At 50.7% G+C, this 14,728-nt stretch overlaps 1 protein-coding gene across 1 annotated transcript in view; it reads left to right on the top strand.

Annotated features, from left to right (window-relative positions):
* Positions 1 to 14,020, top strand: part of mRpL54 (mitochondrial ribosomal protein L54) — an 87,662-nt gene extending 73,642 nt beyond the window's left edge. The window contains exon 4 of the mRNA XM_045748594.2: positions 13,743 to 14,020. Within this exon, the coding sequence (XP_045604550.1) occupies positions 13,743 to 13,855 (113 nt within the window). The 3' untranslated portion in view covers positions 13,856 to 14,020. The remainder of the gene's footprint in view (positions 1 to 13,742) is intronic.
* Positions 14,021 to 14,728: the final 708 nt, after the last annotated feature.

The following is a 14,728-nucleotide window of genomic DNA, read 5'->3' as shown; positions in this document are numbered from 1 at the left end:
ATAATAAAATGTGTGAATCATCACTATACTCAAAATTATGGTGTGCATATTAGTAATTCAATTATTATGTTCATAAAACAATAAACAAATACTTTTGTGGCTATTACACTATATACACAGGCTATATACAAGTATCTGCATGTTTTGTTCACCATAACGAACCACTTAAGTTGATTTGACGAGGCAAAAAAAAACAGTGTTGAATGTAATGAAATTTTCTGGGCGAGACCCAAAGGGTTCCCGGAGTTTACTAGGCTGATATGTTAATGTCAGACTTTGGCATCGGTCATGTGTATGGAGTTCTGTGGGCCTATTGGGGACCACGAGCCAGAACCTGGCCCCCTCAGAGAGGCATGGGGGAGCAATGGCCTATAGACACCCCCGGGTGGTTGGAAGCATTCTGTCTGCCATCGACTGGGTCAGGCACCCAGAAAGGTAAGCATTCCAAAACAAACCCCTATTCTGTTGAAAATATTGCTACCAAAAACCGAACAAGTAGATAGAACTCCCCTAAAAGAAATGAGCATCTTGAGGTTATCTTGAGATGATTTCGGGGCATTTTTAGTGTCCCCGCGGCCCGGTCCTCGACCAGGCCTCCACCCCCCAGGAAGCAGCCCGTGACAGCTGACTAACACCCAGGTACCTATTTTACTGCTAGGTAACAGGGGCATAGGGAGGAAAGAAACTCTGTCCATTGTTTCTCGCTGGCGCCTGGGATCGAACCCATGACCACAGGATCAAATGTCCCGCATGCTGTCCGCTCGGCCGACTGGCTCCAACGTCATGATGTCAGATGTCGCCGCGCCGCTGTCTGTGCAGCTCCCTCCTCGCCGGGACAGAGAAAGGGGGAAGCCCCAGACCCCCACACTGGCTATCCACCTGTCAGTTCTAAGGCTGGATGTCAAAGTACGCGAAAAACAGCCGACCGGAGGGAGGGAGGGATGCTGGGAAGCCTCCCGGTCTCACCCAGAAAATGGTGTTTCATTACATTCAATGCTGGTTTTCTGGGGGTGGGGGGGGAGCCACTTCGGCTCCCCGGAGCTAACTACCCACAGAGGAAAATTGTAATAGGGACTTACCTGGGAGGCGGTCGCTGCTCACTCCTCAACTCGAAGTCGAGACAACTGGCTCCAACCGCCGACCCAAAGCGACACTGGCCTGACTGGGCCCCAGAACGTTCATGAGATAATGGGCAGCCAGGACCCTGTTCGACTGCCAAAATCACCGTGCCTGAATGTCAGTTCAGGACATGTTGCCAAAGACAGCAGCAAGAGCAGCAAACTTACGAACGTCATGGGCATGCAGATAGCAGCAGGCTGGCTAGCCTTAATAACTCTACAGACGACCTGGGAGACCTGCACCCGCAAACAGGGAAGAAGGGAAACCGGATCAACCCAAAGTGTGTCCCCAGACACAAAAGCCGTGGCGTGCAAATAATGGCGAAGAGCCGCAACCGGACACAAAACATGATGCACCCCCGGCCTAACCAACCAAGCATCAACAACCCAGGAACCCCTCCAGAAAGCAGCAGTCTCATTCTTTGCCAGAAAAGAAAGAGACGGCTGCAGACGGACAAAACCATTCATACTGCCGCCGAGACGAAGCCTGCAGGTGGGACACTAACAAAGAAGCCACCTGATCACCATAGAGATGATGATAAACTTTTTTTTTTTTTAGTAAAAAATACCATACACGAAGACTCTAGGAGAAGATCGAACCAGCCACATGATGTTCTGGTCCGATCTGCTGGAAGAGGCGGAGTCGTGGGAAAACCTCCGGGTTTGGACACCGAACAAGCAGCGCCTGAAACCACGGCTGGGCCGGCCACCATGGGGCCAAGAGGAAAACTTTCCCCTGGTAAGTCTCCAAGCGACTCAGGACCTGGAGCAACAGCTGAACCGGGGGAAAGAGGTACAGGAACCCCCACCTCAACCAGTCCTACCGAAAGGCATCGAGCCCAACGGCCTCGGAGTCGGGGAAGGGCGCCACATACAGGGGAAGGCGCCGCGACCACGCGAACGCGAAGAGGTCCACCTCAAGGTGACCGAACGTCTGCCAAAGCCAACTGAAGGAGTCTGCATCGACCATCCATTCCGTGGAGAGGGGAATGAAACTAGACAGGCTGTCGGACAAGACATTGGACACTCCCTGCACATGAACTGCCAGGAGAGCCAAACCCCGAGAACTTAGCAGACGATTCCCCTGAAGCGACCAGCACCAAAGAGCCAAAGACCGCATCGATTCCCCTCGGTTCAGACAATGAACCTCCGGGGAGCAGTCCAAATGGAGCCGGATCGTCAATCCACGGGCGACCCGAATCCTCAACGAGCAAACCACACTACTGCGAACTCCTGCACTGTGCCGTGGGATCGACGGAAGGATGGACCCCACCGTCCTTGGCTGGCCTGGTGAGCACTGGTCACAAAACCCCAACTGAGAGAGAACGCGTCCATGAACACATCGAGCGAGGGCTCGGGTAGGCGCCAAGGCACAGAACCTCGAAAAACCCAAAGAGGAAGCTAACGATGCAACAACCGACGCAAAGCCCCCGGGGTCCGAACCCAGCAATCGGAAAAAGAGGCAGGCGGAGGGGACGTCCCCAAAGGAACCAGAACAACCGATGTAGCTAAACCCGACCCGGCGGGTAGACCATCATCGCAAAGTTCAGGCTCCCGCACAGACCCTCGAGCAACTGCTGGATGACCTGGGAACCACCCAGAAACAGGAGCAAGCAGGACTGCAGCTAAAGGAGAGACTCCGGAGGGAGAGACAACGAAGAGGTCTGAGAGTCCCACACAAGACCCAGCCATGTCCGAACCTGGGAGGGAACCAGATGGGACTTCCTCCTGTTCACCAAGAACCCGAACCCGGCATTCTGGGAAAGATCCAAATCCCTGGCTAGCAGACAACTGGACTGGCTGGAAGCCCAAACCAACCAGTCGTCGAGTCTAGTTCGGCCAACACCCGAACACCTAAGAGACGCAGATGGGCCACTACGACCCATGTAAGGAGTGTGAACACACGAGGTGCCAGGTTCAACCCAAATGGGAGACAACGGAAGCGGTAACCCTGACGTCCCACAATAAACCCGAGCCAGTCCCTGAACCCCGGATGAATCAGGATGTGCCAATAAGCGTCCCTGAGGTCCAAGGACACCATCCAAGCGCCCGGCTCCAACAGGAGTCGAACCCGGGATAGCATAGTCATCCGAAAGGAAGGGTAATGAACCCAGGGGTTCAGACGGGACAAGTTTAGAATGTACTGCAGGTCTGCACAGTCCCGTTTCGGTACTGGGAACAGACAGGAAACCCATCTGAGGAACGTCGTCATCTCGACCACGCAAACCCACTCCAAGATGACTCGACAGGGCGCAGGGGAAGAGGCCTGCCCTGCCAGCCTCGCCAGCCCCGAACCTCCCGAAGGAGGAGGGGCCACCCAACGCCACCTCAGGCTGAGAGAAACGACCCAAGATGCTCACAAATCGTGGGGCCAAGCGTGAGCGAACAGCGCAAGCCCCCCCCCCCCATCGCCTCGTCAATGGTGCGAACCGTGAAAGGGCCGGCACCCCTTACGAGACCTAGAACCTCGCACAGAGCGAACACCGCGCTGACCAGACGAAGGCGTTTCCGAATGCGGGGCCGAACCCGAACCCAGCGCCTGTGGCCTACCATAACGAGAGGAACCCCAAGCCCTGGCACAACCCCTCCGGCAAGGCCCCCCTCGTGACCACTGGAGAACCAACAAGTCAGACATAGGCTGACAAGTAGCTGAAGCAGCCTGAATATACTGCGCCACGGCAGAATCCTCATAAAGCAGAGGACAGAAAGGCGAAGACATCCTAAGAGCCAGGGCCCAGGCCGATTCCAGGGAGGAGGCAAGCACCGCCTGCTGACACACGAGCCGGGAAGCATAGAACAGGGAAACCGCATCCCGCAGGATTGACGCAAACAGCTTCAGCAAGGCAGATGACGAGCGGGCCGCCGAGCCTAAGGCACCGGACCCCGGAATGGCCCCGAGCGTCCCCACATCCTCCTCAAGCCAGTCTGAAGACAGCTCCAGGAGGGAAAAGAAATGCAAGGCCAAAGCCAAAAGGCTTTGGCTTTGGCCAAAGCATGACATGGGCAAGCATGTCCTCACCAACCTGTGCAGTCGAGGAGGGAACCTGCACATGGAGCTGCACCACGCGCACATCCCGGGGAAAGGGCAGGGGCAAACAAGCACTCATTGAGGTGCTCCATGTCCTCCTCCTCCTCCTCCCCCCCCCTCCCCCCCCCGCCCCCCCGTTGAAGCCTCGCGCCACTGAAGCATGCGGGTTCGGAAGAAAGAATGCCAGACCTTCAAATCAAAGACAGGAAAGTCCGCCAGCCAGGACGACTCCGGAATCTCGTAACGGACCCTGTTATGGGGGCAATGGTTGTACTGAGAAGGGCCAATAGCTAGATTCAAGATGTATCCAAAATAGTGGGATAGATAGGCCTGGCCCCCAAGGAACAAGATTCCTAGTAATGATTCTATGTTTTAAATTACAGGTCTGCAGTCTAGTAGCTAATCATCTACACCACTTCAACAGGATGAATTGATACATCTCAAAATCTAACTTATTTATTAAACCCTCTAATAACAACCTCCCCATATACATTAATACCATAAATCACTTTACCACTCTACCTTATGTTAAACACCTTGGTCCACATAGACAGGATGCAAGGTTTACAATTGCAACAGGAGGACACTTGTAAAGGCTCTAGGTAGTCTGGTAAAACTTGAGCACACGTGGTTTCCCTAAAACACCCTAGAGTAAACTTAGGGATATAAACACTAGCTTAGGCTACACAAGTACTAACTACACACTTTACCAGAACATGGTAACACAGTATAAGGTACTTAACTCGTAGAACTGAGAATCAGGATAAGGTACGGGGAGAGTACCATTTTTTTAAAATTGGTACAGTGGTACCTCAGCTTACGTATTGAATCTGTTCCCTTTGACGGCTCGTAAGCTGAATATTCGTAAACTGAAGGGAATTTTTCCATAAGAAATAATGGAAATTGAATTAATCATTCCAGACTCCCCCAAAAATTTAACACTAATGACAGTTAAACAAACAGCCCTTAGTATAGTATGGACTCCTGTCTGTACCTCTCTTGGTTGGTATAATGAACCAGACTGAACAAATGGGTGCTCACCTGGACTCAAGATGCAAATCTAAACAATTACAGCAAAACAGTTTAACAACAATGTAACCACAGCAAGACTGGTCATTGAGACAGTCTCCGTATGTTAATTAACTAAAATTACGTTGACACACGTCTCTTAGGATGGCAATCAAAACAACAGCAATTACTTTATCGTTCTATTACACAGACTAGAACAATTGATTCTCCATCAATTTAATCAAAACAACTATTTAGTTAGTTACACTAATTTTGTTAATTACATTAATTATTATCATCCAGACAGTCAAAGGTTATTTACGTTAATTACAACCTGGCACTTTGTCAGTCCAACAATCAAAACAACAATTCTCCCACCATAATTACTCTGTCACCAAGACAATTAAACAATCAGTAAGTAATTACATTAATTACCGCGACATGGACAGCTAATTAATCAAAACGAATTATGTTCACACAACGCTTTCACTTAAGACAGCTTGCCAAACAAGAATATATCACTTCACTTGATTGCATTAATTACACTGCCTCATCAAACAGCTATCAAAACAACTAATTAACTGCACTGACTCTTCAATTTACAATTAAAGATAACATAAATCCTTGTCACGCAAACAGATCAGAAAATGGTAACACAAAATTATAACACAACACAACTCACAATAGCATTAATAATCACAAAGACATCAATCAATAAACATACCAAAGGTGGGACCAAAGAGCCAAAGCTCAACCCCCGCAAGCACAACTAGGCGAGTACACGGTAACCAATAAATCAGGGTATCTCAACAGATCACCGCTTATCTCTCTGGACTCACTGGTTTCTTAAGAAATGATATCAAAGCATGCACATGGAAATCTATAACCAGATTGGTGTAATATTGAACCGAACCACAACTCAACACAATAGTACAACCTGACTAAATGTGTAAATATGTGTAACACATATGCAAACAGAGACCAAATTTACAGTAATCCCACAGATGTATTGTAACAGTCCCTTACATGTGCGTTCCTCTACTACGCTTCTCTCACCTGTACAGGTGCTAATGAGACAATGTCAAGTCAGAAGGTTGATGTAAAAAGTCAACACTAGGAACTCAAGATATAGATATATCTCTATATATAGAGATAAATTTATAGAACAAAATATAGAGATAAATTTATGAGTACTGTACTCACATTAATAAAACCGGCCTTCTTTTGCTCAACCTCTCCCATACATACAAGAGATGACTCTGTAGTTGATTGAAGATCGAACTCGGCAATTTTTGCATGTAGGAACATATGTGGAGTAATGGTGTAGGAACACTCATGGAGTGTGTGAGGGGTGGAGGTGAGTAGGGTCTCGCTCACACGGGTGAGATTGGCGCGCTCTCAACGTGCAGCGTATGGAGCGTGTTTGTGACACGGGGTGATGAACATGCGTGAACACAGTGTGGCACATGGTGACACAATGGGTGGTGACCACATGTTAAGGTACGCAGGGTGACAGCGCAGTGTTGGGAAAACACTACGTCCAGAAAGGTAGCCAAAATTCACATAATTTACTTGAGACAGTTTTCTGGGGGGAGCCTCTACGGTTCCCTGGAGCTATCCATGACTGATATGGATACCCTAACTATTTTGCATCAGTCGAAGTGGGTGGAGTTCTAGGCCTACCGGGGACCACGAACCAGAACCTGGCCCCCTCACAGAGGCACGAGGAGCAATGGCCCATAGAAATGCACATGTGATTTGGAGCATTTTGTATCTGCCATCAACTGGGAGAGGTACCCAGAAAGGTAAGCACCACAAAACAAACTCCTATTCTGATTAACAACGAAAATCATCAAACGAGTGGACAGAACTCCCCAAAAGAAAAATGAACAAACAAGTATGACGTCACACACGCATGTCTGCGCAGCTCCCCCTTCCCCGGGAGGGGGAGCCCCAGACCCTCGCGCCGGCGATCCTCACCCCAGTTCCTCGGCTGATGGGATCGTGCACAGTCGTGTGGCTCCAGCTCCAGTCTTCTCACAGTGCTGTTCATTGTTTTCAGTGCTGCTCTTACGGTGGTCGTTTGAGTTGGGAGTAGTATTCTCAGGTACTCGGGCTGCATGTACTTAGGGTCTCCTTCCCTGAGTGCCCTGTAAGTATCACCCTTGGGCTTTGGGTTCCCTTCCACAAGTCGCCTTGGGTCTATCTCTGTTGACCTTTCGCTGCTTGACGTTTGGCTGCCCAAGTGTGTGGGGGGTTTCCTTCCTTGTTTGCCTTGGGGTAAGTGGCAGTTATTGCACTGGTGGGGCACGGGGTACTGTGTAGCTAGTTTTCACCTATAACAGCAGCTGGCTCTGTTCCCTCTGGGTATGTTGCCCTCTTGCAAGGTTTTTCTTTTCCTTTTGCCTGGGGGGGGAGGTCTGCCTTGTCTTCTCCCACCCTCCTTATATTAGGGTCGTTTTGGTGGCACCCCCTGCTTCGCCCTCGTTAGTGGACTCCCCCGTGGGTTCAGCTTTTAGCAGTTTACTTGGTAGTTTGGGGCATCGGTTAGCAGTACCCTGCCTGGGATAACCCTAAGCAGACCCAGTCTAGGGGCCCTGGAAAACCCCGCAAGGGCTCTTGGATCCGATGGAGGAGACCCCTGCGTCCCCCTCTCGTTTTGTGCGAGTTTGAGGGTTGCTCTGGCCTCTTGTCTCAGGGTGACACTCATTGTTTTTGCCTCCGTCATGCTGCCTGTTGGGTTGGTGACACATTCGACCCTGAGTCCTGCAAGCTTTGTTGCTTGTTTGTGACTCAATTCACCCAGACTGATAATGATTTTCTTCGAGTGCAGACAGCACGCGCGTTGCAGGATAGGTTTAGGTTATTGCAACGCGTTCAGGTTGTCGCTTCCCTGGACACCCGGAGGCTGCCCCGCTTTGCCTGTAGGGACTCGGACTTGGGGGTGTTGGTCGCTTCGGCCTTGGTTCCATCCGCGCCCCTCGTTCTTCTCCTTTGGTAGTTCATTTGTCCTCCCCCCCCCCCCTTGCTTTCGGCCCCTAAGCGTCTGAGGGCTTCGGGGTCGGGGCAGAGTTTAGAGGTTTTTGAGACTCGGGCAGTTTTGGGGATTGCCCCGTTCAGGGTAGCTGCAGAGATATTAGTCTGTTCCTCCTGTTGTTGCTCCGGGGTCTGACCAGTGGGCCCCTTCCCTTCCCTTCCCTTCCGTTTTTTCGGCTGCCTTGGCTTTTTCTTGTGAGGCCGGGGCTTTGGAGGACAACTCAGCCCCGGGGCCTGGAGTGGGGGTTCCCGGGGTTGGGGAGGAGCTGGCTTGGGGGCCTTGGGCTCCGTTGGGCCCTGCCTGTATTTTCCATCCTTACTGTTGCAAGGAGTGGGGTTTTATTTTCTCCCCTCTGCTTGCAATTTGGACTTTGGTTCTGCTCCTCCCCGAGTTCTGTTCCGTGTCCCTGCGGATTCTTCGGGTCCGTCTTTGCAGAGGTTTTCGGCTTTCCGCATCTCACCGCCTGAGATTCGGTCAGCCATTGTGGCTTACCTCCTACATGACCCGGGGTATGCCTCCATAATGGATCCTTCTTCGTTCAGGTTTGGATCATTGTGTCCTTGCTGGGTGCGTTATGAGGTTCCGGGGTCATCCTGGCCTGCAGACTACCCCTTGTTCTTGTTGGATGCTTGGGACTCGTTTTGTCGGACCCACGCGTTTGAGTGGCACGAAGTGTTGACGGTGGTTCAGGTGTACCTGGGGGGGGGATGATTTTGCACATCATAATGAGTGCCTTATCGCTCCTGCCTTCCTTCCAGGAGGGAAGGAACCTCGTGTGCAGGTTCCTTCCCTGTCAGCTGCACTTGTGGCTGAGGACTTGCGAGCTCGTGGGTTTTTGACTTTGGTCCTGTGGTTCTTTTCCCTCCTGGAACTGTCCTCGGATTGGCTTGCGGAGGATGTAGAGGCGCTTGGGGCCATTCCTTGGTCTGGTGCCTTAGTCTCGGCTGCTCGTGTGTCGTCTGTTTTTTTTAAGCTGCTTGTGCCGATCCTGCGAGAGGCGTTGCTGCGGTTTTTTGCTTTACGTTTCACGTGTCAACTGGCTGTTCTCGCCTCCTCCTTTGAATCCGCTTGGGCCCTGGTTCTTAGGTTGTCTTCCCCTTTTTGTCCTCTGCTTTTTGTGGCCTCTGCGGTTGAGCATTATATTCAGGCGGCTTCTTCCACTTGCCGCCCAATGTCTGAATTGTTGGTGCTCCCAGGGAACCGAAGGGTTCCTTCCTGGCGAGGTCGTGCCAGGGCTCGCAGTTCCGTTCGTCGGGGTCAGCCACAGGTGTCGGGTTCAGTGCCGATGCCGCCTGCGGTCCTGACTGCTCCTGGCCGACGCGGTGTTTGCTCTGCGCACAGGTCGAGTTCTCGTAAGAGACAGCGGCCCCTTTGCGGTTCGCCCCATTGACAGGGCGATGGGGGGAGGCTTGCTCTTTTCACTCACGCTTGTTCTCACGATTTGTGGGCTTTTTGGGTCGTTTCTCTTGGCCTGCGGTGGCATTGGGTAGCTCCTCCTTTGGGTGGTTCAGGGCTGATGGGGTAGGCTTCCTCTTTTGCACTCTGTCAGATCGTCTTGGAGTGGGTGCGCTTGGGCGTGGTCGAAACGACGATATCTCTCAGGTAGGTTTCCCGCCTATTTCCAGTTTTGAAATGGGACTGTGGACCTGAGGTTCATTCTAAACTTGTCCCGTCTGAACCCGTGGGTTTCTTGCCCCTCATTTTGGATGACCACTCTGTCCCAGGTCCAGCTTCTGTTGAAGCAGGGGTCTTGGATGGTGTCACTGGACCTTAAGGATGCGTATTGGCCCGTCCCTATTCATCTGGGGTTTCGGGACTGGCTTGGTTTTGTTGTGGGGCGTCAGAGTTAGTACTTTCGTTGTCTCCCGTTCGGGTTGAATCTGGCACCTCACATGTTCACACGCCTTACCCGGGTCATGGTGGCCCGTCCGCATCTGTTAAGTGTTCGAGTGTTAGCTTACCTTGACGACTGACTGGTTTGGGCTCCCAGTCGGTCCGCGTGTCTGCTCGCCAGGGATTTGGTGTTTTCCCAGCTCGCCGGGTTCGGGTTCCTGGTGAACTGGAGGAAGTCCCATCTGGTTCCCTCCCAGGTTTGGTCCTGGCTGGGTCTTGTGTGAGACTCTCAGACCGCTTCCTTGTCTCTTCTTTCGGCGTCTCTCCTTAGGCTGCGGTCCCGCCTGTGCTTGTTTCTGGGGCACTCCCGGGTCACCTGGAAGTTGCTCGGGGGTCTGTGTGGGTGCCTGAACTTTGCGATGTTGGTCTACCCGCCGGGCCAGGTTTGGCTTCATCGGCTGTTGTGGTTCCTTTGGGCACGTCCCTTCCACCTCTCTTGCAATCGTCCTCCGGGGGCCTTGTGTCGCCTGTACTGGCTTTCTCTTTGGGTTTTTCGGGGTTCTGTGCCTTGGCGCCTACCCGAGCCCTTGCTCGATGTGTTCACAGATGAATCATCTCTCGGCTGGGGCTTTGTGTCCACTGTTTACCAGGCCAGTCAGGGGTGGTGGGATCCGTCCTTCCGTTGGGCCCACAGCACCATGCAGGAATTCGCAGCGGTGTGGTTTGCACTTTTGAGGATTCAGGTCGCCCACACATCGACAATCCGTCTCCATTCGGACTGCTCCCCTGTGGTTCATTGCCTGAACCAAGGGAGTTTGATGCAATCCTTCGCTCTTTGGGGTTGGTCGCTTCGGGTGACTCATCTGCAGAGTTCTTGAGGTTTGGCTCTCCTGGCGATTTACGTCCGGAGGGTGTCCAACGTCCTGGCGGACAGCCTGTCCCGGTTCGTTCCCCTGTCCATGGAATGGATGGTCGACGCCGACTCATTCAGTTGGCTCTGCCAGATGTTCAGACTGGGAAGTGGACCTCTTCGCGTCAGCGTGGTCGAGGCGTCTTCCGGTATATGTGGTGTCCTTCCCCGACTGCGAGGCTCTCGGGATGGATGCCTTTCGGCAGGACTGGTTGAGGTAAGGAAGGGGGTTCCAGTACCTCTTCTCCTCGGTTCAGCTGTTGCTCCAGGTCCTGGCTCGCTTGGAGACTTACCAGGGGCGTGTAGTCCATCTAGCCCCATGGTGGCCGGCTCGGCTGTGATTTCAGGTGCTGCTTGCCCGGTGTCCGAACCTGGAGGTTTTTCCACGGCTCTGCCTTTTTCAGGAGATCGGCCCGTTCCGGTACGAGACTGGTTCGCTCTTCTCCTCAAGTCTTCGTGTTGGGTATTTTTTACTCGAGTTTATCACCATCACTATGGTGATCAGGTGGCTTCTTTGCTGGTTTCCCATCTGCAGGCTTCCTCTCGGTGTCAGCATGAAGTTTCCAGGCTGTCCTTCCGATTCTTTTTGTCCCTTTGTCATTGCTTTTCATTTTTGGATCGGGTGGTGTTGTCCTTTCTCTCTTGGTTGTTCCAGGACCGTCATCTTATGCCTAATTCTGTCGCCTTGTATCATGCGGCACTGGCGGAGCTGCTGCAACTTTCTTTCGGTATCGAAATTACTTCTGCACCATTTTGCAAGCTGTCTCGTGCGTTGTTTCACCTCTGGCCTACTCATGCGCTGCCTGAGCCGTCCTGGTGTTTGGGCAGAGTGCTCTTCTATCTTTCTTCTCCTCGCTTTGTTGTGGCCCCTTCGGTTCAGGATTGTTTTGCTAAGGCTCTTTTTCTGTTGGCATTGGCCTCTGGGGGTTGAATGGCGGAGCTTCATGCTCTTCTCCGGTGCAGAGGTTTTACCTCTTTTGGTCGTGGTCATAGGTATGTTTATCTACAACCGTCTCCCTCTTTTCTGGGGAAGAATGAGACTGCTGCTTTCCGGAGGGGTCCTTGGGTTGTTGATGCTTGGTTCGTCAAGGCTGGGGTTCATCATGTGTTGTCCGGTTGCGGCCCCCCTCTGTTATCTGCGCGCCACGGCCTCTGTGTCCAGGGATGCGCTTTCGGTTGATCCGGTTTCCCTTCTTCCCTGTTCATGGGTTCGGGTCTCTCAGGTCGTCTGTAGGGTAATTAAATCCAGTCAGCCTGCAGTCTATCCCTGTGCCCATGTTGTTCATAAGTTTGCTGCTCTTGCTGCCGTCTTTGGCAATATGTCTTGGGCTGACATTTGGGCATTGGGTTTTTTTGCTTTCGAACAGGGTCCTGGCTGCACGCTACCTCGTGAACGTTCCTTGGCCCAGTCAGGCCTGTGTTGCTTTGGGTCCGTGGTTGCAGCCTGTTGTCTCGAATTCGAGTTGAGGAGTGGAGCACCGACCGCCTCCCGGGTAAGTCCCCTTTTCTTACGTTGTCTTTGGTGAAGTAGCTCCGGAGAGCCGTAGGGGCTCCCCCAGAAAACCAACGTTGAAAGTAATGAAACGCCATTTTATGGGTGAGTCCCAGAGGCTCCCGGCAACCCTCCCTCCCTCCGGTCGGTGCGAGGGTCTGGGACTCCCCCCTTCCGCCTCCCGGGGAAGGAGGAGCTGCGCAGACATGCAGCGCGGCTCGTGTAACGTCACGCTTGTTTGCTCATATTTCTTTTGGGGAGTTATGTCCACTCGTTTGATGATTTTCGTTGTTAACCAGAATAGGAGTTTGTTCTGTGGCGCTTACCTTTCTGGGTGCCTGTCCCGATCGATGGCAGATATAGAATGCCCCACAATCACATGTGCATTTCTATGGGCCATTGCTCCTCGTGCCTCTGTGAGGGGGGCCAGGTTCTGACTCGTGGTCCCCGGTAGGCCTAGAACTCCACCCACTTCAACTGATGGAAAATAGTTTGGGTATCCATATCAGCCATGGATAGCTCCCGGGAGCCTCCTGGACTTACCCAGAAAATGGCATTTCATTACATTCAACTCTGGGTTTTTTGCAATACAGATAACAAGTTCTTATCCCCTAATTAACATCCTCCCAGTTCTATACTAATGGATGTAGACAGATGGTCTTGATAGCAGCGGATGATCATTTTGCAGTCTGGTTCACTCTACCGGGACCATGCTGTCCCTGGTACTACAGTGGTGCCTCGATTAACAAATTTAATCAGTTCCACCAAAATCGGCAGTCAGCCAGCAAGTTGATTGCTGATTTTACCCAAGATAAGTTGTTGGCAAAAAATTATCTATAGGAATAGTGTTATGAAAGAAGATTCTGCAGTTAGGAATTGTCACTTGCTTATATTACACGCCAGTGTGTGTGTGCTTATTAGGGACCAGGTTGGTGTGGGTCATAAAGCTGAGGCTGAGCCAGCCCTTTGTATTGATGAATTTGGCTACACTCAAATATACCCACACTTCTATTGCGGGAAATGTGGGACTGTGTTGTAGATACTGTACTTTGATCAAATAGTAGAAGAGAAGCTGAGAAGAGTAGAAGAGTCTTCCTGTCTCATGAAAGTAGTACTATTAGTATATAAAAACATATCAATCTTCCATTCTCTTCTATGAGAAAGTTATGGAAAAAATGTTCTTGTTTACTCCATCATGAACTTTGAGACCTACTGTCTTGAGAGGCTATTACTGTCTCCAAAGGTCATCCTTTTTCCTTACACAATGTATATATCGATATGAAGTTTAGCACTAACACTTGTGATGTTTTCTGCAGGTAAGCCACCACCATTGGAAGAGCTGGATCCCAATACCAAAGCCTACTGGAAGAGGTTAAGACACATGGCCATGAAAGAAAAGAATCTTCATATGAAACTCAGGAAGTTCTGAAGACAATAAATAATTAATGTTAACAATGTAGGGATGTGAATTGTATATGGATTGAAACTTGATGACCTTAACATTTTCCAAATGTATTAAATCAGGTTCTGTGAATGTACAGTATAATCAAGATTATTAGTAAAATAGCAGATATCTGCACATTTTTTATGAACACTAATGTATTTTTATCATATAACCTCCATTTTCTACAATATTCATACCCCCTTCTTTGAGCAATGATCAGATAATAATAACACAAATATTTTTTATTTAAAAAATATACATATGAATGTGAATCAGTGGTTTAACCCTTAAACTGCGCAACGCGCCTGCAGGCTCACGTCTGGTTTGCGCAACGCGCCTCCGGGTGTTTGTATTTTTCACGTTCCATTCAAAACTCCCGCGGCTACATGGGGTTCACATCAGCTTCCTCAGGGCTCTTGTAAACAGACGCCATCTTAAAAAAAAATCGTGGTCCACATTCCCGGGTGTGGGAGCCTCAGTAGTGTGTGAGCAACCAAGGCTGGCGCTCGCAGCATGAGCGCACAGCACTGCTGTTCAGCATGTGACCACAGCATCGCCTAATAATGTCAAAATATATATATAACTTGTATTATTTAGCTATGATAGTGTTATATTAGAGCCTGAGTGTGATAATGACTGGGTACAATGTTCAAATATCAGTGATTCAATGCTGTTCACGATGTTCACAGCGCTAGCCACAGCACCACAGCATTATTTCGTTCATCTAGGAATCTTCAAATGATTTCTTAGGTTCCTTTTCAAAATAAACGTGTGGTCAATTATTCATTTACAGGAATTAGTGACCAGGATTGTGATAATAGCAGGAATGTGGTTATAATTAGCATTGTGCGTAGTATT

The sequence above is a fragment of the Procambarus clarkii genome, chromosome 2 (assembly GCF_040958095.1).
Source record: "Procambarus clarkii isolate CNS0578487 chromosome 2, FALCON_Pclarkii_2.0, whole genome shotgun sequence".
NCBI lineage: Eukaryota > Metazoa > Arthropoda > Malacostraca > Decapoda > Cambaridae > Procambarus > Procambarus clarkii.
The sequence above is the reverse complement of the archived record's forward strand: the minus strand, read 5'-3'. Positions and strand labels throughout refer to the sequence as shown.